The 26,932-nt window shown below is 40.5% G+C and overlaps 1 protein-coding gene across 2 annotated transcripts in view; it reads right to left on the reverse strand.

Moving 5' to 3' along the window:
* Positions 1–414: 414 nt before the first annotated feature.
* Positions 415–26,932, reverse strand: part of Dlc1 (DLC1 Rho GTPase activating protein) — a 171,853-nt gene continuing 145,335 nt past the window's right edge. For both annotated transcript variants that reach the window (XM_010621764.1, XM_010621774.2), the window contains exons 3-14: positions 23,806–23,887; positions 17,239–17,302; positions 14,166–15,589; positions 13,007–13,183; positions 10,409–10,568; positions 10,090–10,288; positions 8,329–8,542; positions 6,765–6,879; positions 6,250–6,468; positions 5,366–5,583; positions 3,956–4,129; positions 415–2,902 (exon numbers count right to left, since the gene is read on the reverse strand). In XM_010621764.1, coding sequence (XP_010620066.1) covers positions 2,782–2,902; positions 3,956–4,129; positions 5,366–5,583; positions 6,250–6,468; positions 6,765–6,879; positions 8,329–8,542; positions 10,090–10,288; positions 10,409–10,568; positions 13,007–13,183; positions 14,166–15,589; positions 17,239–17,302; positions 23,806–23,887 — 3,167 coding nt within the window. In that variant the 3' untranslated portion in view covers positions 415–2,781. The remainder of the gene's footprint in view (positions 2,903–3,955; positions 4,130–5,365; positions 5,584–6,249; positions 6,469–6,764; positions 6,880–8,328; positions 8,543–10,089; positions 10,289–10,408; positions 10,569–13,006; positions 13,184–14,165; positions 15,590–17,238; positions 17,303–23,805; positions 23,888–26,932) is intronic.

Consider the following 26,932-nt stretch of genomic DNA (forward strand, 5'->3'; position numbering starts at 1 on the left):
GTTTCTACTCCCCAAATAAACTTCGTCCAAGATGGACACCACAGAACACTTATGAGATTAGATATTGGTTAAAATTTCATGATAAAGTGGCTGTGGGTCTAGCTCAGTGCTGGGTGCTTCCCTAGCACACACGACCTGGGTTTGATCCCCAGTACCACCATCAAAAAGAAAAACAAGTTCACCACGAAGAACCCTTTCATTTAGAATTAGTGCACATAGTATCGCTGCCATTCTTTTCAGTTTCAAAAGCAAGAGCTCGTAGATTTAACAATCTCCAACCTGTGCGAACTCAGAGGGCAGCAATGAGCCAAAGTGAGCGTTAAGGCATGATGGCAATGTACCTTCTCTTCCCTTTGGGATACAGGAGCTAATTCAACCAGTTCACTAGAGCAAATAATAAATTTATTAGGTGCCTACAAGTACAAAACACTGACAGTTGCTGTAGAGGATTATAAAGATGTGTAGGAGATGCACCGCCTGCCCTCGAAGAGCTTACAATCTAGGCCGTTAGTCACATGGCTAAGATGTGATGATAGCGCAGTAGGTGACACAAGCTAAGTTCCTGAAAACATTCATATCCCTTGGATTCTTTTTCATGTCAAAGGTGGAGGGAATTCTTACAATAGGGGAGATAAGCAGTAGGAAAGAGACCTTTTGTGGAGTGAAACAGAGACCTTGGTTTTGCTTATGAACATCTTTGCTTTGCTGTTGCTTATTCTCATAACTTTCTCAGCTCAATTCCCTAATGGGACCTTTGTTTGGAGAGAGTCTCTGTGCTTTCTGAATCTCCAGCAGGATTTCCTGTTTTGATGAGTGGCTCAGTTGCAGTTTAGCCTTGGAATGATTCGCGGTCTACTATTTTCTTCAACAAATCTTTTGATTTTAGTTGATGCTTATGTTCCTACACTTTGTAATCTGTGCTTTTAAGGGTTGGAAATAAGATGCAATACAAAGGAAAGAAGGCCAGACATTTCCCTTATGTTAAACATTTAATAGTGCACTTACTGGTTATATTCTGTACAGATATAGAGCAATTATAAACTTCTTCCTTTTATTTTTTTTTCACTTAGACTATATTCATGTAAAGTGTATTTACAATAAAGGGGAAAAAGCCTTGAGGTACAAAGCCCAAAAGAATATCTGAGGTATAAATACAAGTATATTTTAAATAATAATCTTTATCATGCTTTATCTATGTCTGAAAGCACAGTGGACAGACATGTGTACATGTTTCTTAATAGAATGGTATATACAACATACAATCTTACAAATCTGGAAGCCATCAAAATTGAATATATATCTTCACAAGGAACACTCATATCCAAAATACTCAAATTTAAAAACTCTAATCTGACCCCCAAAATTCTTCAAAGAACCTCTGAAATAACACTGACAATGGTAACTAAAATACGTTATAACAAAATAAAAATCCTTCTTACAACTCTCATTCATACATTATTCACTTTGGATCCATACAAAATAAATTTACTAATAATACTGTCTTGAGTCAATCTTTACCATTCCAGTAAAACCTGTATAAAGACCAACCTTCTGAAACATTGAACGGTTTTTTTAATGATTACTACTTCCCATATTACTAAGATATATTTCAAGGGCATTATAAAGGAGAGAAGAGAAAGAAATGTAGAAAAAGCAAAATAAAAAAATCTAGAAAACTCATTTGCTAATAAGAACAGAGCCCAATTAATAAATATGTGCAGTTTGCAGGAATGCTGTTGATAGCTACCACACACACACACACACACAAAAGCCTTTTGTGCCAGGATTAAATTTACAGAGATTTGCTTGGGGAGATAGTTTCCTATGTTTCCACGCACAATGTGCACAGTGTCTTAAAAGTGTTTATGCTATAAACAGAAAATGCAAAGAATTTCAACAGATAAATGATGTTTAATTCAGGAATACATCTTTTTGAGTGTTCAGTTTTTACTTCTCATTTAAAAATAAAAAAAACAAAACCTATGCTTTGGAGCCAGTAGGATGGGGAGGAGGACATTCACCTCTCAGCTAATCTTTACCAGCTAAAACTATATCTCTATTTGCAATCTAGTCTAGAAACAAACTGCATGTGAAATGAGTATCAAAATGATCTACAATTGCCTTTAAGGGAAAGATGAGGTTGATGGAGAAATAATATGCTTAACAACCTGGAAAAGAATAAATGGACAAGGGTGTCAAGTTCCCTTTCTGAATGGATCCATGGGTAGTCAGATAGTCCAGGTTAAACTGAGCCTGGTGCATCGACATGCTTCCCAGAGGCATTTCAGTGTGCCAGACACCGCATTCCAACTTACACACCCATGCCATTCAACCAGCGATAAACATACATTCACACTCCTCTGTGCAAACCTTTCTTTGTTCATCTCAGTGAGAAAACATGTCTGAGTACCAACTATTCCAGTGGATACACCAGTCCCACAACACACTGCCAATACATGACACAGGTACACATACACCAGTATCACAACAAAATGAAGTATCTTCATTTTCTTCCATAATGTATTTAGGACTTTGCTTCTCAGAAGCAATCTGAATAAGAATACAAGTACATTTTTCTTTTGCACAGTCATATATTCCAGTCAAGGTCTAGAATTTAAGACCTAAAACAAACAGGAAGCAGCTTTAAAAATGTATCAAATGACTAGAGTCCATTTCTAAACTCCAAATTGTATTTCGGGATCAGATGAAGACCAATTCTTCCAAGGACTGGTAACATCCTAGGACATCACCCAGGCAGATTCAGATGCTTTGCTTCAGTAGTCACCTGGATTTGCTGTCTCTGGTTTCACTGTTCTGATTACTGAAGGAGTCCCGGATCTTTACCACTTCAGCTGCACACAGATGTCCAAAAGATTTTGTGTACCACTCTGGCATGTGGCCCCTATTGCAGAAAGGAAAAATGATGATGCATTTACGCTAGAAAGTAGTCATGAATATATCCCATTTCTCTATCTCTGTCGCTGTTCCTTTCTCTTCAGTGTTGGAGATTGAACTCAGGGCCTTGCTAGGAAAGTGCTGTACCACAGAACTACATCCGCAGGCTCCCCCCACTTCCATTTTTTGACGAAGGAAATGTGTAAGTAAAGGTTATTCATTTATCTCCAAGTGATCTTCTGCCATGTCCATTGAAATTGGAACTAGAGATTTCCAAGGAACAACATACTGGTCATAGATACTGGATGAGACTGCTCTATAAAGGCTTTGGCATAAGTCACAGAAACAGATCACATGGATACCCGAAGAGCCAGTGAGATGGGAAGATTTCTACTGAGGGTCTATGTGCTCAGTCAGTTCTTGGAAAAAAGAACTGCTATGATTTGGATCTAAAATGTCCCCAAAGGCTCATGTGTTCAGAGGCTTTTGGAAGGTGCTGGCTCATGAGGGTTATTATCATCAGTGGGTTATAAGAGTTACAATAATAACATGGGAGACAGTTCTTAGAGTCTTCAAAAGTTCAAATTTTTGGCCTATATTGCTACATTCCACTTTTTTTTCTTTTTGTACCAGGGATTGAACTAGGGTCCTTGTGCTTGCAAGGCAGGCAGTGGAACCACTAAGCTAAATCCCCAGCCCCCACTCATTTTTTGATAGGAATATACATTCATCCACAGTATGAGGCATAGGCCTGATCAGTTATTAAAAGTGCACTCCACACTATTCAAACACTTTCAAATAGAAAATGAGAAATTTGCTAGCTCAAATTCAGTAAATACATAATTTCCTTGGTACTTAAGGGTAGAACCACCAAATTTACATTGCCTTAGTACCACTTTTTCTAAGGAATCCAGATCAGGCAGTGGCCCACAAAAACCAGTAAACATAAGGGAGCTGCTTTATAAGCACCACTCTTTGTGAAGTCACCAAAGTACAGTGACATAGTTGCATAAGTCATTTTTCACCGGACAACTGTCAAAAAGGCACAATCAGAACATACCTTAAATCAGCTCTGCACATGTAGGTGAGTTTGGATTTTCCTGACCCGCAGGGTTCAATCAAATACCTGGACAGGAGCACATTGACCCTCACACCCACTACAGGTGCCCGGTCATGATCCACAGAGGTGAGTAAAAGGGCACATGCTCCCTTGGGTAGATTAGTCCTCCATGTTCTGTGGAGACAAAACCAGAGGCAGAAAATGAGATTTCTTGGAAGCCCAACTGAAAATGTTGCCTTATTCCAATGAGACAATTAAGGGCCAGGCTTGGAGCTACATGTGACACATACTGGGTAAATGTATTCTTTAGACCACTACATAAAGACTTCAGGATGAATCACACCATACAGAATCCCTTCTACTGTGGGGCTATGTGCTCAGTCATTTCTTGAAAATAAGGAACTGTTATGATTTGGATCTAAAATGTCCCCCAAAGGCTTACATGTTCAAAGGGAGGGCTTTTGGAATGTGATTGGCTCATGAGGGTGATAATATCACCAATGGGTTATAATAGGAGGGTTATACTAATCAGGGTAATAATATCATCAGTGGATTAATCCACTGTTGGATTCATCATTTGGTGTCATTATTAGTATTCGATAGAATCAGGAGTTAGGGCCAAGTTCAAGGGCATAGGGGTATGCCTTTGGGGACTGTATGTGATCTCTCTTTCTGTTTCCTGGCTGACATGAGGTGAGCAGTTTCCTTCTTCATGTGATCCTGTTGTTATGATGTTCTGCTCTATCTGAGACTCAAAGTAATGGAGCCAGTGGACCACCGACTGAAACCCCCGAAACCATGAACCAAAATAAACTTTTCCTCCTTAAATTGTTTCTTCAGGTATTTTGCCACGGTGACAGAAAGCTGGCAAACACAAGAACCAACCTGATGTGTTGCTAAAAACCACTAGTACATTTCACGAATGTCTTAGAACATGGACACCCAAACAAACACTGCTCTGTTGGAAACATTCTGCATAAATGATTATGACATTTCCTCAAAGATTTTTGGAATTCCTCTGTCCATAATGTCTCCAGAGATTTTTATTAATCCCAAGTAAATCAGCATTAACTGCATCTCACTTAGGACCCAAATGTTACTTCCTTGTTTATTCATTCACTAGCTATTTCTAACCAGAAAAATCCATCCTAAAAGGGACAAAAATCTGCTACCAACGAGCCTATTAATTTCTTTCTTTCTGAGCTCAGTTCCGAAAGAGTTACAAGCATTGTCAGCGATGAATGCCCTGTTGGAATAAATATAGATCTATATTTATATGTGGAAGGGATCATCACGTTTCTAGAAGCCTGTTTCATTTTAAGTAACCATCTTATAAGATTCAGCGATATATATAGGCTCAATTCTGACACTTGGTCATCTGGGCACAGTAACCAGTTTGGAAGATCTCACCTCAATACCACATAGTCCCGAGCAGGGTGGGGTGCCATGCTATTCTGGACGTACTGGTAGATTTCAGTCTGGCTGTCCAGGATTTCAATCACTTTTGAATCCAATAGGTCTACATCCCAGAGGTGCTGCTCTTTTAGTAGGCGCTTTAAGATTTCTTCAGGTGTAGCAGGGACTTCAATGGTTGATCTCCAGAGCCTTAGAGGGGGCCCTTCACTCACCTGTAAAGATTGTGTTCAAACAAGATACACACATCTTGACTTAGGAAGGCAAATTATGAGTGGAGATATAGTCCTGTTTTCAGAGGTTAATACATTTATGACAGTAATAAACTTCCCTAAGTATATTCAGAAGTAGGCCAGGAAGCAAACAAAATAGCTGGCATCCAGTCTGGTTAATATCATTACATTTGTTTTTTAAGAATGCATAGTAGGGAGAATGTGAAAGAATATGATCATTCATTTATTTATACCTGAAAGCCCATATGACCATACAGACCATTCCATTTATTTTCAAGGTTGTAGAGAAACAGTGTTAACAAACACCTCTATGGACCTATCATGATGAGCCATAGAGGATGCCCAAAGTAGATTATCTAAGAAAAAGATGGGCATGCAGAGTTTAGAAAAATTTAAGAATGTCTTAAAATGCCCCTTTAAAAGCTTCAGTAAAACACCCGAAGAAACAAACAATTTCATTAGGAGTTGACTGAAATCTTCTCAATGTAAAAGAGCATTAGTCATGGGACTGGTTTCCGCTCTTATTTGGGAATCTAAATTACATGCCTGCCTAGTTCTCTAAGGATGGTCTGGGCTAGATTCCCATGGAGTCTCATCTCTGATGAACCTAAGTCCTGAGCATGGGTGTGCAAAAGTGGAAAGACTTACTTTCTTATAGGACAGCTCGGCCTGCTCAGAAGTGGAGTGGTTGACCCAGCCTTTAAACTTCTCTTTCACCTCCTTAAACAGGCCATCCACACAATCCTGGAGGAAGTGTTTGTAGTCAGCAGACTGGTTGTTGCTCAGGTGTCCCAACGCCTCCAGTGTGAGGGGCTTCAGCTCTTGCTCTGTGTAGGAATTGCGACATCGGCTCATTTCCTCAGGCACCTGGGAGGAGACACAGAAGTGGGGGGCGAGTCTACCTGTGTTCACTCTCAGTGAACATGGGAATCAGCGAAGGCCTGGATCCTCAAGGTGGTAGAGGCCAATCAACCTCTGTATTCAACAGATGGTGGTGGAAGAGGTTCACATAGTTTATGAAGGTATAGACAGACCAGCCTCACAAACATACCTAAAACACTTATTCTTGTGTGAAGCTTTCTTCTTTGCAAAGTTACAGTAGTAGGGTAAGTTACTAAAACAGGGCTTACACTGATCAAAGCATGGTTCTCAGATCTGCTTACCTGGAAAAGCTTCTTGCACTCTGCAATCATATGAGCCAGCCCTTGAGTGGCCGCTAAGTTTTCATTCAAGTCTTTCTGATCTGGTTTGCCCAAACTTTGTTTTCTTTGCATTACCCTAGGTAAAAGAAATAAAGGAGGCGAAGGAGTCAAATACGTATGCAGTTTTCATTAGTGTATAACTCAAGGAAACTCAAAGAGGAGGAAAAAAAACATTTCCCTGCTGCCTATTTGTTGTTAAGTGGTTTAAGAGAGCTTTTATTTTGTTCACCAGAGTTACTCAGTTTTATCAACATATGTGCGCAGCATGCATACACACACACACACACACACACACACACAACTAAAGAGACTTGCTTTTAATGAAATCCAGGTTAATTAAAGCCATGCGGTTAAACAGGTTCCTGTCTTGTAGCTTATAAGAACTGCGTCTTTGTGTCTATGCTATGCTGGCGAACAGAGGGTGCAGGTGGAGACTGGGAGTTGCTGGTCACTATTCTTACTCTGTAAATAAACAGGATCCCCTTCCACAGGTGAGGGATGCATCTATTGTTTCCTGGAGCGGGTGTCTTATTCTTATCTCCTACTCATCTCTGGTTTTCAATCCCATTAAAATTGCTGGAATGCTTTAGCAAACTTTTAGAAATAGATAAAAGGGCACTTAAAGCATTGTATCGCTTTCAGGAACAGAGCAAACTTCAACTAGCATAATTAGGCCTCGGGTTCCTTCAGATTGAGAGAAGGTTCAGCTGGGGGATTTACTATGCGGAATAAGTCCAGTTATTCACTATTTCCTTTTATACTACAACAGAAGTTCCTGACATGAAATATTCACCTAAATTAGAAGCTCATGTTGGCTCTGCTATTTCTTCCTATCGGATACAGACAAGTTACTTACTGAGCTGATCTTGCCTTACCCCTCACTTTCCTCTTATGGACTTTCACTTACAATTGTTATAATGATTGAATATCAATGAGAAGAGAAAAGCTCTGTTCTAGACCCAGAACAGGGGCTAGCAAGTATCATCTTTGGTTATTTTTCAGATGACTTGACTTTCTCCACATCCTGTCCCATTTATATGTATGTATTCTAGGCAGAACTCGAGGCCCAACATCATCCTTTGTTCTTTAAGAGCTGGTTATTTCAGTATGGGGCACAGGTTACAAAGTTTGGCTTATCAAACTATGCAGAGGCAAAGACAACAGGAGTCATCCATCTGGTTATGACTAGTAAACCTGCATGGTTTCTGCAGGCAGAAAGCAGCGCTATTATCCTTTGCCTCAGTGTAAACACAGGCCATGTCAAGGCACCAAACAATGTTTTATCAAAAACTCAGTTAGTTGTTATGGGATTGCTAGAAATATCAAGGCACACTTTTTAAAAAGGACTGAGAGGAAAGGAGGCAAAAGCGTAGGGCAGCCTCATGGGGCTGTGAACGAAGGCGGTCTGAGTTTCACTTGATTTAGGTAAGACGCCAACAAGAATGTAGTGGCAGCCTCAGAAGGAGAGAGCTGCCTCAGTCTGAGGAACAGAGCGTGTGTGTGCCTCCTTCTGTCTGACCTGTACCTGGGAGAGGAATTCTCTCTTTTCAGGGTGTTGAGGTGGAAGAGGGATGGTGCCAAGCACACGGCCAGGTTGGTGGGAGTCATCTGGTTTTCTTTTACAGCTGCAGAGACGTCGCTCAGGAAGTACAGGAGCGTCTGAAGAACTTCTCGATTCTCATCAGGCAGGAGCATAATGGCGGCCTTGATAGCCTGGAGGCGCTGGTCCTTGGGAACATCTGCAGGGCGCAAGCATCCCCATCAAGTCAATGATTTCCACATGTACACGGCAGGGGACTGTCCCAAAGCGAACATCAGTGTCCAATACGGAACAAGCATTTTCAGAGAGTTCACTAGAGGTTAGTTAGTAAGGAAAAACTTATGGACTGCCACCAGCGTTCCTACCCTCAACTACTTTCTGCCTCTTGGAGGAGTTAAGACGTCGCATACACACCAAATACTAATGCACTCCTAAATCTACCTCAGACGTCAGCTCTGGATGATTTCTGTCAGTTTATAGAACAAAAGCCTCTTGTAAGCCCATTTAAAAAAAAACCCAGAATAATATATAATCTGTTATTGAAGTCATTATAAGATTAGCCTCTCGTTTCAATGATTGGTCTTAGCTATATCTGAGGGGACAAGAACTGAGATCTTGGTATTGACTTATGAAAGGTTCACTTTTTGGGAACATTTGGAATTGAGTACCTTGTTTTTGAAATGCGAAAAATTGTTAGACTATTCAATTTAAACAACAGATTGCTTTGCCTAGTAGTACAGTTTTGGAAACCACAAAGATGTGATTATAGAAGTGCACATAATTATGCAAATACATAAAAGGCAAATAAACCTATACATAACCTATATTAGGAAATGCTGAACCTAACTTTTGGATCTCCTTTACTAGGCAAACCTTTTAAAAAGTAAGTAGTGGAAAAAATATCAAGTCACCCAAATGCAGTGCCATAGGACACACTGATTAAACAGCTCCATGGTTACAATACATAACAAATACCTTGGTGGGGAAAATGTGGCCTGTGTTTTCATAAAATATGAAAGGATGAAACAAATAATGAAATAATCCAGACCAGCTTCATTTCTCATAAAATGAAGTCCAACATACCAGTTCTAAAGACAATTTCAGCACCAAAAGAAGCTGCTTTTAAATCACATTGCTGTAATACCACTCTGTGCCAAGAAAAACACAAGGCTGTAAAAGCTATAATCCTGCTCTTGATCATTAATTTCAACAACTGTTTGCTTTAAACTTTTCTTAAAGTGAGAAGGGCATGGGGTATTGTTTTCCCAAGTATTTCTGGCAGGGACTCTGATGAATAACAGAAAAAGATTATTTATTCATTTTACTGTGAGATAAAACACTCAGACACCTGTGAAATTTTAAATACAATAGGCCTGCTAGAGAGATATAATACAAATGAAATGGAGAGAGAAAAGGAGAGAGAGAGAGAGACAGAGAGAGAGGGAGAGATTGATCGATCTTGGTATCTGCTCTTTACTCATTTTAGATAAAGCATCTTAGAAACAAATCAAAGAAGCCGGATCAGAATGTAGAAATATATAACAGCCATTATAGTCTAATGATAAGGACAATTTATATTCTCATAGTTAAATAAGTATTCAAAAATCTGTTCCCCAAACAAGAGGTCAAGGAAGAAGTTGCTGACACATGTCTCCAAGAGGTTACCACATGGGTCCTCTTGTCAAAATACCAATATCAGAGGAAGCTGCCCCAAAGTCAACCATCTTGACACCCTAGAGCACTCACACTGGTAGATCTGTAGAAAGGTCTCTGAGAGCTTGTTTGTCATCAGTGGCTCAGGAAGATCTCGAAAATACTGCTTCAGCATGTCTGCCACGTCGTAAGCAGACTGCCCTTCATAGCTGACACAATCCATGGCACTCTCGTTCATCTGGCGCAGAGCCTGGATCCGGGATTTGACGCCCGATTTTCTGAAGAGCCCGACCTTTGGGAAAGAAAACATCAGGTGTCGGGATGGAAGCATCATCTGCCCTACAGAACTAGGACGAGGAGCCTAAAGCCGAGCTCGCATGATGGCACAGGACCCACAGGCAGCATCCCTCACCTGGTCCAGACAGTGGTTGCGGAGATAGCGCATGGCCTGCTGGATGCTCTGAGGCAAGGGCTGTCCTGTGCGCTGCACAATGACCGTCAGAGGGACCCCGAACACACTCCGGTCTTTGTAGTCTGGAACCTTGATCCTTTTCATGAACTTGGGCACAGCCCTGTTTAAAGAACACGGTGGTAGGGATTGTGTTTATCTGACAATCTATACTTGCCCTCCTCTGCAGGAAGCCTTAGTTTCTGCTAAAACAGTAATTAAATTTAAATGACATAAAGTGACCTATCCAGTTTCTTGGCCTTACCACATTCTGAGGGCTCACTGGCCATTTGTAGCCAGTAGGTACTGCACTGTACTGTGCAATTACAGGGTCTTCTCACCATCACCAAAAGTTCTGTTCTAGCTCTATTCGGGATTTAGTATCAGGTCTTAAGGTATTAGCTATTAAGTGTTAGGGTTGTGAGGCCCAGTTACATTACCTCGGCTGGGCATTGTCATTTTACTGTTGGCCTTGCAAACTCAAGGTTGTATTCTTAAGGGACCTGATGGCCTTTCTTACAAAACAGTGGTACAAGGGCCAGGGATTTAGCTCAGTGGTTCTGCCTTGCAAGGGCAAAGCCCCTTGATCCCTGGTACCAAAAACAACAACAACAACTACAAAAACAACAACAAAACAAATGGTGGTACAAGAAAGAATAGAAGCAGAAAACATGGGAAATCCCAATTAGGTTCTTTTGTTAGAGTTTCAAAAACAAGATCCAAGGACATTGGCACAAAAGATTCAGGTAATGGTGCAAGAGAAAAGAGCAAATACACAATGTTGGTCTAATATAGCATGACCCAAGTCTAGAGCTGAACAGTAAAGGACCCTGCTGATGATCCCAAAGAATATAGAATCTTCAGGTTTCTAAGGGAACAAGGAAATGGAACAATGCCTTTTTTGTGAGCCTACCCAGGCTCCCTGGAGTCCTGAAACCAGCTCCACCTCCAGCAGTATACGAAACAGCAGGAAGCCCATGTCATACATTTAAGGCTGTCAAGCAGACATCTGAGCTCTACAGATGACCCCTCTGGGTGAGACAAGAAAGGGCAAGGGCAAACAAGAAAGAAACTTTGGGCAGAATTTTCCCCTACAACATGAATCCCACAATGCCAGGCTTTTACATTTGGTTTTGACTCACTGGAAAAACTGACCAGAACTCAAGAAGTATTATAGACTTTAGGATTCTTGAGGGTTTGGTGGGAAGGGTGCGGGTAGCTCTTTGGGAAGGAGAATCTAAAATATGCAGTTTTAAATAGCCAGAAGGGAAAGTATTACCCTAAAGCACAAAGGAACCGTGCAGAAGACCGACCGCCTTGATTTTTGAGTGCTTCTCACCAGTCACCATTTATAGCTCTAGGAAAGGTAAAGCTAAAGAGCACAGCCAAATTTGTACTGCCATACCGTTAAGTATACGGTATTACGGCTGGAAGTGTGCATAATGCTCACTTTGTTGGGGCAGCAAAGCCTGGCTGCGGAATGTGGGAAGAACACATTACGCTCCCCACCGAGAATCTGAAGCACGTAGGGGTAAACTGGTCAATACTTATTTCTGTAATTCAGAACAAACAAGTTCTGTATTTAGCGAGGCTCTCATAATAACTGCCTTTGCATAGGAGGTGCTTTGATGCTGCAGTTCTGTGCACTGCGCATTTCAAGGAGGAAGAAGAAGTGGAGAGAGCAAGATCAGCTACCTGGCTCTGCAGACACTCAAGCAACTTTCGTCTGTTACAAAGCACTCTCTTGAAATAGGCTGCGTCTCTGTTTTCAAAACAACTGGATAAAAAACACGCCAATGAATGAAAAGACTCGACAACATCCAGCTGACACTGCAAAATGCACTGAGATGTCAATCGAGAGGTAACTCTTAGCTTTGCACAGTGGAGAAAAATTCGTACGTACACAGATTGAGTCACACTCACAGCCCATCCACCCTAACAGTCTGCATTCCACATTGTACACACGCAAGGCTGGATTCTGAAAAGTAATTCTAAAGAAATCATCTAACAAATTTCACCTGTATTTATATATTTGTCTATAACACTTTATAGTGCATTTCTTAAATGAATCTCTTTGATGGGGAAAATACTAGTAACTCTTTTGCAAATGTAGATTTTTGAGTGATCCTGCAAATGTTCATATCAAAAATGATTTCAAATGGCTAGGTAATGGACATCAAACATTTCAAGGATGATCTCATGTCATCTTAACACTTTTCTTTCCTTCTTTCCAAAATATGACCTGCTATTGTACACATATTTACCTATTGTGGGTTATTTCTACCACTGGAAAGGAGGTGGCTGTACCATTTGATGTGAGAATAATACATTCTCAACTCCACCAACAGGCAATCTATCATTCTAAGAGAAGAAAACTCTCTTAATTCTCCTAAAATCCCACCAGCTTCAGCATTACTGAATGCTGCCTAAAACTGCAGATTGCATGAAGACTGTTGACTATACATTAATAAAGGACACAACTGTAATATTCTTAGTGGCCTTGAGGAGCTGACCAAATACATCATTCGCAGGGACACTTTACCAAGAAGTTTAAGGTCTTACCAGCTAAAACCATGCTTGTTAGAAGGTGTGTATTTTTCCAGCAGGGCCGTCAGCTTCAGAAGTGAGTATTTCTGCAGTAGGTTCATCTGGGCCACAGACTGGCAGTTAATCTGCAGAGATACAGAGTTTAGGCTCGGCCGATGAAAGCTCTGGAAACTGTGCCATCTCAGTCTGTGTCTGGAAGAGAACAGGGCAAAGTGAGTGAGCACAGAAGCTTTTGAACAGTAAATGCGAAGTCGGCCATGGGCTCAACTGCCACTCCAGTCCTACTATCCCCCTGTGGTAGAATGAGCAGTCATTCCTTAGGTATCAAAGACTGCGGGAGGCGGGGGTTGCTTCCAGGACGCCGTTGGGTGATCGCATCCATAGATGCTCAAAGCCCTTGTAGAAGATGGTGTACTGTTTGCCTAGAACCTATCCTATGTGCATCCTCCTCTTCACTTTTTTGTTGTTGTTGATGTATTGGGGATTGAATCCAAGGGCTCTGCACTGAGCTACATCTCCAACCTTTTTATTTTTAATTTTTGAGACAGGGCCTTGCTAAGTCACTGAATTGCCCAGGCTGGGATCAAACTTGCAACCTCTTGCCTCAGCCTTCCAGAATGCTGGGATTACAACCATGTCTCACCATGCCTGGCCTCTTGTTCAGTTTAAATCATCTCTAGATTACTTATAATATCAAAGACACTGGAAATGCTTTGTAATTAATTATCATATTGTGTTATTTAGGGAATATTGGTAAAAAAATAAATGTTCAGCACAGACACAATTTGTTTTTCCAAATATTTTTGATGCAAGTTGGTTGAAACCATAGGCACAGAGAGAACCTGTGGATAAGGAGGGCTGGCTGGACATAACACAAAATATGTCATTCAACCATTTTTACCTACACAGTTCCATGGCATTAAGTCCACTCACACTGTTGTGCAGCCAGAACCACTCGCCACCTCCATTTTAAAAATATTATCCAACAGAGCAGTACCCACAGAATAGTACCCCTTCTTTCTGAATGTTGGTATCTCCTGGTATGAAAGCTTCCTTAGGAATTACACGGCTGTGAATGCCAGTGTCCACTCCATGTCCTCCCACAAAGCCAGCGGAAGCAATCCCGTTCCGCCTGCCATGCCCAAGCCCAGAGGAGGAAGATCGTGGCTCTTACCTGTTGCACCTGGTCAGGGAGGCCCCCACCCCAGAGTCCCTTCTCTCTGGAATGTCAGCAGGCTCTTCAGCCTCGTTTAGGGAGTTGCCTGTGCTGTCCAGGTCACTGGGGGTGACTCGGTCTTGGTCTCCGTCCAGGTGTATCTGTTTCGGAGACGATGGACAAGGAGAGACAGAATCTAAGGCTGAGTCGGAGTCTCCCTCATCTGAAAACTTCTCAGACCACTGGTTGACTATGCGCTGCATTCCCTTCACGTGGTAGAGGATGTCATCCAGTTCAGGGAAAATGTCTTCATTCTCCAGGTCAGCCAGGTCACCCGAGCTGGAATAGAGGATGGAGCCTGGCACGTTGTCATAGATACTCAGGCGGCTGTTCATGGAGCTGGAGGAGTTGCGTCTCTGAAGTTCCTTAGGGTTGTCACTGCTGTTTTCCCTTCTTAGGCTGATGTGGCCTGGGCCATGGAAGCTTCCAGTCCTCCAGTTCACAGAGCTGTTATTCCCCGTGGGACAGAAACTGCTGTTGGAGAGAGCCTTGGGGAAGGTGCCAGGCTTGTGATCTTCAGGGATGTAGAACACCATGTCCTCCGGGTAGCTCTCCCGGTTCTTAAAGTTGTGCTCCATCACACTGCTAAATGCAGACTGGCTGAAAGGATCAAAGCCCTCGAGGTACATGCCCACTCGCTTGTTGCATGTGCTGAGGCTGCGAGTCCTGGTGACAGGGCTGGGCGTGCTGACTGCACTGCTGGTCTCCGACTGGCTGCTGCTACTGCTGGTCTGTGTGGAGTTGGAGACGCTTCTCTTCCGGACCATGGGGACGTTGATGTGGTTGCCATTAAGGGCTGAGATCTCCACGCAGTTCAGCTGCTTCAGCTTCTCCTCATCGATCCCTTCTTGAAGAATGGGCCCACTGATGACGAGCCCCAGCTTGGAGGGTGCTTTGTGCTTGCTGTGGTGGGAGCCCTTGAGCTTCAGGCTCTCCATCCGTTTCAGCAGGCTCCGGGTCTTGGACTTGGCGATCTTCTCATGGCCTTTCATGCTGAAGTTGAAGCCGGACAGTTCTTTGGGAGAGGGCAGGCTGCAGAAAGAGTCGTCATTGCCTGTAAAGTGACTAGAGGAACAGACACTGATGACAGAATTAGTCCGGGGTGTTGCAGCTTCCCCACTGTGGGGCACTTGGGTGGGGACACTGCTAGTGCTACTCAGGCTGCGCACAGAAGACACCTCCTGGTGCTCGCTGAGGTCGGTCAGCATGCTTTCTTGGCTCATGGCATTCTTCAGGTGGGAATCATCCGGGGACCCTGGGATTGGGTCCTGCTTTGGAGAAAAGACATCAAATTCTTCAAGCCGGGACCACCTCTTACTGTCCCTCTGGAAAGTCCATTTGCCACTTATTGCACAAGGCTCATCTTCGTCTGAATCCTCACTCTGCAGAAACATAACAGAGCTATTCATACACTGGGACTGGTGGGCAGCAAGGGCGCAGGGACTTGCCGAGGGGTAGGGGACTGCTCTAAAGATGTCACCAATATAATTTCTCCCCTTCTTACTTTCTGTTGAAGTAACAGAGATGAATTTAAAGAGTCTAGGAGGAGAAAATCTGGTGAGGTGTTAGAAGCTAATTCAGTTATTTTATGAACTGAGAGCTATAGGCTGTTCTTTAGTTTTTCAGAGGAAATCTTGATCTGTGAAAATTCGAGGCATATGAAATATTTTGGACTGGAGTCAGCAACCGTTGGATTCTCTCTGGACTAACTTCAGTTTTGCTATCTGTTGATAGTATGTGTTTGTATTCCCCTTTACAATTAAAAAGGTAGCTTTCAAACAGTAAGAAGAGAGGCAACTTAAAGATCTAATCATCCCCCAAATTTCAAGATCTCATACTAAATTAATGGACCAACCCAGATAAGCCATCGTATGCCCCAGGCCAACACTGTGGCACCTCTTACCTGTTCTTTTTCTCCCCCACCCTACCAGGGTTTATGCCACCATTATCCTGTACATTTTCCACCTCAAGTAGGCTCCAAGCAATCTGACAAGGTTTTGCAAACAGCCAGTCCTGACAGCGGGGGATATCTGCAAACACTAAGAGTGACTTTCCTGATTGTGTCTGATTTACATGTAGAACTCAGGAACTTGGTGTCACAGACTGTCGCATACTGGCCTTTCAGGATATCAAAAGGCACAATCCAGTATGATAGTATCTTTGCACCAGGGCAGAAAATATCATATAGCCCAAGTTTCACAGGACAATGAGTAGAGAGCTTGAAACAGTGACTTGGAGACTTTTCTGCACACCTCAGTGGATGCTAAGGTCACAGTTCATTTGTTTAAAAAGTTTCACTTCCCAAGGAGGCAACTTATTACATGTCCAGGACTCTAGGATAATTAAAATGTGTGCTCCAAACCCTCAGAAATATGCTCTTTGACAAACTTATTCCTGTTTACTCTAATTTGTGACACTAACTCCCAGTGCTACACCCACCTTTTCTCTTAAGATCTCATAAAAGAGCCTCACAACTCATACGCGGAAGAAAATACCATGTAATTCAGTTACTGCCACCACTGACTGAAATGTGTGGGGGTATCTTAGCCTCTCCTGATCCTCCCCCAATTCCTTTCCTCCCTTCAAATGCTTATTATTATTCAATATCGCCTTTCATCTTGTCAGCTTTGAAATGTAGTTACTGTTTTATTTGGGAAGACTGCAGAGTTCTTGAAGAATGTTAGCCTTACTTTCTCTAGGGAGCAGTGAGTTCAAAGATCTACTGGGATTCATTTAGCCTAATCCCTTATTACATTGTAGGCATCGAATTAATTAGGGAAAATAACAGATGATTCCTTTGGGTCAAAAACAGTAGATAAAACATCTATTGACTGGCTACAACTACTGGCTCAACTACCTGGGAATAGACAGGCTTTGGTGAATTTGACTGGATTGTAACATTGAAAAAGGAGATACTTTGGAAACAAACAAAAAATAAAGACTTTGGGAAACAAAACCCATTGGAAAACACATAGCCTGATTTATAACTTGCCTCCCCGCCGCTGGTCTATTATATAATTTATATACTCACTCTTTTCCGATGAGGACTGATTTCTAGCTTCATCACTGCACATTTGTTCAATGTATTTAGACGCCTATGGAGCAAAGAAATAACATTAGCAAAGAAAGGAAATCACTAATGGGTAAGTCAATACATTTTCCAAAAAAATGACATATTTAATAAGTTTCTTTAAACTCATTAATATCAACAATTTAGATGAGCGTTAGAACCTTCCTTTGGATTTCTTAAGATTTTCACTTAAATTTAATTTTTTATTATTATATAGAAAAAGGCACACTGCAATGACACTTCTCAAGTGCCTTTACTTCTTCTAATAATTCCCAGGCTGAGCCAGTAGGTAACTGAATCAGGCAGACTCCATGTCAAGAAATAAGAGCCTACCATGTCACTTTTTATAGAGACAAGAATAGCGAGAGACCATGTAGTGACATCAACCCTTCAAATAGTGTATTTTATTTCACATCAAAATTTGAATAAAAGCTATGCTTTAGTTATCGCCAAGTAATAATCTCAAGACAGCTTCTTTAAATTTTTGGTTTCTTGTGCAGACGGCAAATTTGAGGCCTCAATACCCAATTATTTTATTACTTCCTCCCAAGAATAATGTTAGCAAAAGGAGAGCAGTAGTACAAATGATTATTTAAAAAATGTGTATTCTGTAACAACAATGATCAAAAATCTGACAGAACTCTAAAATAAACACTTAATTAGGATTCTTCTTTGGAGCAGGAATCATACTAAAACCTTGAATACCCTTGCCAAATAGTAATGTCAATTTAATACTAGGGAAACAGGGCTGGGGTGTCATTCAGTGGTAGTATTCGCCTAGCATGATTAAACACTGGGTTTGATCCCTAGCACTGCAGACAGAGAAACACACACACACACACACACACACACACACACACACGGAAAGAATTACTTTCATAAATGAAATACAAAAAAAATAATGAAATAGTTAAATAGACACACTAAATACATACAATGAACTGGCCTCCAGGCTTCAATTCTTTCTAATATCTTCCAGGAGACTAACAAGGAGCCTTCCTCAAACCAACCTTTAATATGTCCACTTGCTGTCTTGTAGGAGTCTTCCCAGCAGTTTTCTAGTTTTCCTAAAATTTTAATTCTTACATGTTCGTGGGATAACTGTATCTAATTCCCGCACACTCAAACTGATTGTGTATTCTCTTCAAGGCTTTATCTTCCTGATCCCATTCTTATAACTTTTCTGACAACTTTGCTGCACCAGGATAGAAAGTATTCTGCCTGATTAAGATTTCCTTTGATTTCATAGGTAACACTGAATCATATTTATAAAATAAACAGATAAGGGAGATGGGCTATGTTCAGGAAAATTCACTCTGTTGATGGAGAAGGAAGGTAAACAAACTGAGAAAAAGTCTGCAGACTTAAAAAATGAGTGGGTACAAGGCCTGTCTCAAGGGGCATCAATTACTTAAATGACTTACGCACACAGTGCTTTAGGTCTCAAACGTGTTCAAGATTTAAAGAATCTGGAATGTTTACAGTCAAGTGTTAGGTCTGGGTTGCATTAATCAAATCTGTAATCAAATACCCACTTCACTCTATTTGGGCTTTAATGGTTGAATGGTGTTTATAACCAAATTTACTAGGCATGGTGTCTATGGGGGTTGGGGGAGGGAGGTTCACTTCACAAACTCTAGATTTAAGTCAAATAAAAAAGACCTAGGAGGCCAGTTTTAAAAGGTCAACTTTATCTTTTTATGTTGGTAGTAGTACCAAGGTAATGGCATTGCAGTTCTGGAGCACAGAGTTATTCCCTGGGGTTTCTGTGGTTTTTATTTGTCTCCTGGGACCTACAAAAGATGCTTATTGGTAGGACCTTAGTTACTTACAGAGAGATGGTGTTGGCATTAAATAGTAGTTCTAGCTAGAAAATAAGTTGGTCTCAGAAGTAGAGTAGAATAGTGATTACCACAAGTTGGGAAGGGGAGAGAGGAAGAATGGAGGATGATTATAGGGCTCCTCTTAGAAGAAGGAAAAAGAAAAACAATTTTGCAAGTAGGACTTGACAAAGATTATTTCATTTCTTAAAGATCTCTTCTTACGATGAGTGCAAATGTTTTAAAAAAGTATTGAATGGTTAGATAGGAACAATAAGTTCCAGACTGTTTTATAATATGCTAAGATGTCTAGTTAACAGAAATTTATGGAATATTTCAAAATAGGTAGTAGGAAGGATGTTGAATGTTCCCAATACAAGAAATGATAAATATCCAAGGCGATGGATATGCTAATCATGGATTTGATCATTACTCATTGTATATATGTGTTAAAATATCACACTGTAGCCATAAATATGTACAATTATTTTATGTGCATTAAAATTAAAAAATAGTTCTAGCTAGATGAACTGAGGCTTGCTCTAAGTGAGGCACTTTATATTATTACCTCATCTTAATCTTTACAATAGCCCTGTGGTATAGATATTACGTTTGATCTCCATTTTAAAATGAAGAAATGGAGGCTTGGAGAGATCAGAAATCTTGTCATGGCCACATGTCTGAAACATGATGGCTCTGGTACCTGAACACAGATTCTTCTGTGTTCTTTTCTAAAACAAATATTAATGAGAGGAATAGAGGGGAATAGCATGTATCCTAAGTAAGATTCTTCAAGTAAGTGGCTGAAACCCTGGTGTCAACAACCATATATCTGGAAGACTTGGTCATTTCCACCTTGGAGGCCTTCGCAGGATTCGGAGGCCTTCACAGGATTCCCTCCATTCCGCAGGACGGTGTGGTCTGATCTCCTGGGCAAGCGGTACCCTGCCTGCTCTGAAGCCATCAAAGGTCCAAGAACTTCACTGCACAGAGCACAGCAGGAAGGGATTTTATTCAAAATAAAAATAGGGGAAAGCAGAAAATAAGAAGGAGAAAGAAAACAAAGAATAACTTTCTAAAAGGGAACTGACAAAAATCATTCTAATTTTTATAGACGTTTTCTTGGAATTAGTACAAACGTCGTAAGATACTGCTTGCTTCCTTTTAAAGAGAATAGAAATGCTAATAAGGCTAAAGTCTACTCTAAGGAAAGCTCCTTAACATAGCTTAGGCATTTGGAGGGCCGACTTATTTATGTATTTGTTTGTTTGTTGACAGTTCTGGGGATTGAACCTAGGGCCTTCCCACTGTGCTACAACACCAGGCCTTTTTATTTATTTTGTCAGGGTCCCCTAAGTTTCTCAGGCAGGACTTGAATTTGCAATCTTCCCACCTTGGCCTCCCAAAGCACTGGGATTACTGGAGTGCACCACCACACCCAGCTCAAGGCTGTTTGAAAACACAGTGTACATCAAGGATGACAGTGTGGATATCTATTTTTCTTGTATAATTACCACTTGATGTTCATAATTCTTTAATGTGTTTACAGGAGTCGGTTTAATTCCAAAACAAAATAGCAATTTGGAATATTTCTGAAGCCACAAGAAGACAACATTTCACAGTCCAAGTTATCTGCCTATGCTTCAAGACAAGCTGATCAGCCCTCCATATACTGAGTACAGCTCTCTCATAATCATGGCCTTATCACTGGGTTAGTCAGCAAATGACAGTGTCTTCAAGGAAAAAATAAACACCTTATAGTGCAAGTATGAGAATGTTGGTTTGCAATCGAAATCCAATCTAACAGCCTCAGAGTTATAATTTTTTTCCCTTCTTTGTTTTTGTGCTCACACTGGAGATTGAAGCTGAAACCTCACACATGCTAGCTAGGCAAGGGCTCTGCCATGGAGCTACATCCCCAGTCTCATAATTAATTTGTGGACATTATCAAACCTTTAATTCTAAACAATATCACTGTTCTCCAAAAGCCCCAATTATGTCTACAAGTCTTCTGCTCTGAGTAGAAAATTTTAAGAGATTTTTCTTCTTCCAGCTTTTTGATTAAAAGCTATATGACTTGCAAATGTTGTAGGAGCATGAATTTTAACAAAACAGAACGCTCCTGTATTCACAAGGCCATTTCTACCATCCATACATAAAATATGGTCCAATACAGGGGAAGAGCAGTGGTGGGGAAAAGAAATTCCAAGGTGCTATGTATGAAGCCTTTTAAACAGTTTCTGCAGCTAGAGTTGCACACATATTTTAAATCATCTTTTCAAAACAGTCTACCAAAGCAAAAGACAGATTTCTACAAAAAAGTCTTTCAACTCAGAGACAATTTCACAAATCACAAGGTGAACTTTCGAACCATACTACAGCTATGTTATTTGCTGGCCCAGGAACGCTGTAGGCTAAGAAGATATGTAGAATAGGCAGGTCTAGAAAATGCGGTGAGTATCACACAGTCAGCAAAAGAAGTATCCCAACCACGCTCCGGACAGCTCAGAATTGTAAGTCATTTCAAAGGAGGGTCCTTGGCTCCCTTCTTTTTCTACCTGAACATCTGTGAGGGCCCTCACAAGGGGAATCATTTGCATGAAGGCTATTTTATGTGAACATGTGGATAAGGGCCTTTGAGTTTCCCGTACAAACAAACTGGATGACTGTTTCTATGAATTCTCAAGAATTTCTTTTTGAAAAGGCAAATGCGATCAAATCTGGCCCTGACAGCTTAATTTTAAAAGTACCTGACATCCACCAGTGCATCTCCTTCTCACAGCTCACCTGTGCTGTTATTCTGTATACCAGAAAAATGGAAGCCTAACCAGGAGATGTGGCAGATTGGATTTCCATCAAGGACCAGTTTCTTTTAGGCTCTTTTCACAACAGATTCAGGAGTACGGATTGATTATCTCCTACAGTAGGTGATTTCTCCAGTATTACTTAAGACCTATGCAAATCACAAAGGGCAGAGGATGCCCTTTCCTTCATAAAAAGAAAAACACTTAAAAAATACAAAACTCTCAAAGCAACACAATGAACATTTCATTCCTCATCAAGTTCCTTGGGAGAAAAAAGTCGTTCAAGACAGTTCTCTAAGGTGCCAAGAAAAGTACTCAAAAACTGAATCATGGTTCTTGGCCCTGAAATGTTGCAGTGATATTTTTATGACCCAGAAATTCCTAAGCTGTTGATGCTGCTCAGAAGGCCCACTCCCTAAATGGCTTCAAATGTGTGAAATGGATGATTTGACACACGATTAAATATTTCTTAAGGTATGTTTTTTTTAGTGACCTCATTCATATGCATTATCACCAGTGATGAATCGAAAATAAATTAATTCTGCTCCATAACTAAGTGGGAAAACATTTTAACAATGTCTGGAGTAGTTCATATTCCAGATGCAGACTTCTTTCCCTCCTCAAACTGCACTAGTGACATTTTTTCATTCCACGTGACATAACTATGACATTACGTAACTCCAGCTGCAGGACTTGGAATTAGCTTCCTTCCAGAAGACATGTGCATACCCTGGACATTTCTAACCAGTCATTTAGTTCTGCTTGAAAACTTGACAGTGTTTCAGTGGTTAATATGGCATTTTTTTCTTTCTTAAACCATGAGAACTAATCTTTTCTCTATACCATTTTAAACACCCTACCATTCTCCTAAACTACTACTTAAATTGGCTGTTTCCACACTGTGCTATGTAAGAAAGACAAAAACTAGTACACTTTCACATGGCTACCACTTTGAGACATGTCGGATACTGTTCTCTCTTGATATTTTTCCAAGTTAAAATAAATATTGAAATTAAAGGACACTTTATTTTAAATGTACAATCAAATTGACAAGAGAATTTTGTTCACATATAATTTTTTCTTCCAGAATTCAGCTGTTAGGGCTTTTAGGATTGGAGAAAAATTATGAAGGGTGAATAATCTAAAACGAGTAAAACTGTCATGAAGGGTTTGAAAAGATAATCATTGCCACATCATTGCCTATCCTAGGCTTTATTGCTTCTACTTCACTAAAACCTCCATGCTGCTCCTCAGCCTAAAGTGCCACCAGTGCAGCGAACAAAGACTTCAGACAGTTTTATTCACTCTCACATCAATGCTCATTTACTGCCTGCCTCCTATATGTCAAAGACTGTGCTGAGTTATTTTATAGCCTATTTAATCCCGGAGTTACTATGGTACAGCTAAGGCAGCCAGAAGATCTGGGGAGCTTTCCTGGAACTCAAAAAATAATCTAAACTCCACTATGCTGTGACCCCTGCCCCACCTTTTGTTACTCTGAAGGTGTGTGTTACTTGCACTCAACAGAACAGCAGCTTTGACTTTTTTGGGGTGCCTGCTTGGGGTGACGAAGTCCAGCAACATAATGTCAATCGCATCATTTCTTTAAAAAAAATCCTATTCCAAGTTTTGAAGCCATCAAAGTAAAAATACAGTACAATTATCAAAATATGAAACGGTATTACTGGAACACCTCTAAAGACAGTGGAGATGGTATTTCAATGGTAATATTACATACAGCATTTTCCTTCATTTTAATTAAGAAGTCTATAGTTTATAGCAAAGTAAATCACTGTACCGTTTGCTAATCAAAGATGACCTAACTGGAACAAAAGAAATCAAACCCTAGTGACAAGTACTGTGCTTCTAATGAAAATGAAAATTCTCAAAACATCTTCACTTACCTGCATAAGGCCTCAATGGCATCTCTGTCCAAAAAGTCATGCTCCCTCTTGACCAGGGTGATATCAATAGGGAACAGGAGATCTGTAAGAAAAACAAAAACAAATGTATTTATTGAATACCTAGGTTCTTGCTGAACTGAGCTAGGTCAGAAGAAGTCCCAAAGCAACACACTGAGTATCTACAGAATACTTCATTCCTCATCAAGTTCCTTGGGAGAACAAAGTTGTTTAAGACAATTATCAGTATACAAAAGCAGCTCTAATATGTTCAAAAAGTCAAATCTTGCTTCTTGTCAAAAAGACTTGGTTCAAAACTCTATTTCACCTTTTCAAAAATTAGCAAATTATAATCTAAACCAGAATGAGTGGGATAATGTGGCTTTTTAAAAAATGCATGTTTTTGCTCATGTAATCAGAGCAGAGGTCATGAAAATACTACAAACAACAACAACAACAAAACAATACAACTGGACCAAGGAGAGATCTAGAGAACAGCCAGGGGTAGTCAGTTGGACTAATCCATTTGTCTGACATAAAGAGCTAGAGCTAATTCAAGATATGCTACTTTAAAACAAATATTAGCACTTCAATATGGCCTTGGGCGGGTGTTATATAACTCCCTCTAAAACAAAGTTAGTTACTATAAAATAATAGAATCCCCAAACGCCTTAATCTGAAGAAGATTAAGAACAAAAAAGAACTTGTATGAGACGGCAAAGTAGAAAGTCAATAGAAAAATGTCCTTTCCCTTGTAGAGAGTAGAATAGTGCTTACTAGACAGTGATAAAGAGTATGGAATACAGAGAGGATGGCTGATGGCTGACAAGAGATAGCTGGAGAGGAAGGATGAGCTCTTGGCACAGTAGGATACCTATATTTGACAACAATTAATTGTAATTTTCAAAATAGCAACTACAGAGAATTTTGAATGATCCCAACCCAAAGAAGTGATAACTATCTGGTTTGACTGCTATGCCAATGACCCTGGTTCTGATCACTACACATTAGACAGAGGTAGCAAAATCTTAAACTGTGCCCCCTAAATACGTGTGATTACTATCTGTCAATATAAAATGTGCACCTTAAGTTGCAGGGTTTAAAACAAAAAATTCCAGAAGAGAGAAAAAAAGAGATCCCTTGTAGATAATGATATCCAAGACCAGCAGGGAGGAGACAGACCAACAGCACCACCGTGGAAATATACAACAGTGCTGAAATTGCTCTACATGAAGGCCAGCTATTACCTTCATTGGAGCTCAGTTATCAGGGCAAACAATGGGCCTTCCCAGCAGAACACATATATAGCATCATCAATCTGTGTGACACTATGGGTCAGGAATGGGCCAAAGAAGCCATCCCAGGAAGGTTACCATCTTCTAAACATCTTTCTGGCTTTCTATATGGTTAATGCTGCATTCTGAAACAGATCTTGATATTGGGAGTTTGGGAGTTGTGGGTAACTAGTAATATTTTATTTCTTAACTTGAGTAGACAATGTGTGGCTTCATTAGTTTCTAATTTACTATTGCTGGCTTTACAGAAATGCAACACCTTATTTCTAATAATCCATTTCTTCAGGACTCTACTCAAGAGCAATAGTGTCTAATTCATGATCACTGGTTTTACAGAATTATATGGAACATCTTATTTCTAAAAACGTACTCTAAGTATCTTTATAAAAACAATGTTGAGGCTGGGGCTTTAGCTCTGTGGTTCTTCAGCCTGCCTTGCAAGCACAAGGCCCCGAGTTCAATCCTCAGTACCACACACACACACAAAACAATGTTGAAAGCTATCATAATGATTGTTACTTTACTATCAATTCTTTTTTTTTTTTTTTTCTGAAGGGAAGGGCTGGAGTACTGATATTATTCTCTGACTGATAACGCAGCAGATCAATGAAATAACGGTGGCCCCCAAATTGATGAAGAATATATGGAAATCAGTATCAGAGGATTATGTTTCTTCATGCCCGAATAGACTACGTCTCTCTTAGGCAAATGAGTAGCGAATGTGTCATAGCAGAAACACAAGAGGAGGTTTATAGGAGGATGTAGCTATCCGTTAATGGGAGCCAGACAACATACCCCCGTCAAGAAGGAACATGTGATTATATTAATAGAGCCAACATTAAAGAACAGGTTAATACTTAAACAGTATAACATCAAATCTATAAATGTGAATTAAAGAGTTCATATGCCCGTTAAGTATATCCAAGAGAGCAATTGTGTTATTTTAGCAATTTCTAACTTGGTGCACGTAGGGCTATATTTTAGATTACTTTCCTGACCCAAGTTAACTATAACTCAGTTTAAAAAAATATCCGGTAGTGACTAAATGAGAACTTAATCAATAGTTTTCTCTTCTTTGCCTACACTCTTCTCTGAAAGAACTGCTTTCTGAAAGATGATAGTTTGCTGATGCATCAAAGTTCTCTGAGCCGAACTTTCAGCCTGAGTTTAAAGGCAGGACGTATAAACGGCCAAGCACCAAAATAAAGCTAAACAGGAGGATGAGGAATGTCAGTCGGTGTGTGGTGCGGGTGCTCACCCTGTGCACGGGGGCAGGACGGGAGGGGCAAACGACAGCACACAACAATGTGAGGTGTGCCTCAAAAGTGGGCTTGTGCCTCAAAGAACTTGGAGCCAAGATGGCACCCCACCATGTCACGCATAAAGACGCAGCCCGCACCGCAGGACTGTGAAAGGAGACGGACAAACTGGAGCTGAGTCTTAGCAAACAGACTAGTCACATCAGGTGCCACCTGGAAGCAAATCGAAGCCAAGAAAGGACATAATTGAAGGAAATTTAATTTTTAAACAGGAGAACAAAAGGACAGCCACTTTAGGGCCACTGCAAATGCAATTATCTTTCCCTATCTCCAGGAGAGGTGTGAAATGGAAATCTAATTAAATGCTGTTGCTTCTCTAACAACAGCCAAAGCCCCTTAACAGGTCAAAAATTCTCTCTAAAGGAAAGATAAGCAATTCTGCCACATTAAGTACGGTATGAACCAAATAACTTTAAAGAAAGAAGAAAATGAAATTGGGGTAAATTATTTTAGAGACTAAGGAGAAGTTCAGAATACATCTTCAAGCAAAAAATTATGTAGTTAATTTGGACATTC

Source organism: Fukomys damarensis, unplaced genomic scaffold (assembly GCF_012274545.1).
Source record: "Fukomys damarensis isolate Sample0158 unplaced genomic scaffold, DMR_v1.0_HiC HiC_scaffold_18, whole genome shotgun sequence".
NCBI lineage: Eukaryota > Metazoa > Chordata > Mammalia > Rodentia > Bathyergidae > Fukomys > Fukomys damarensis.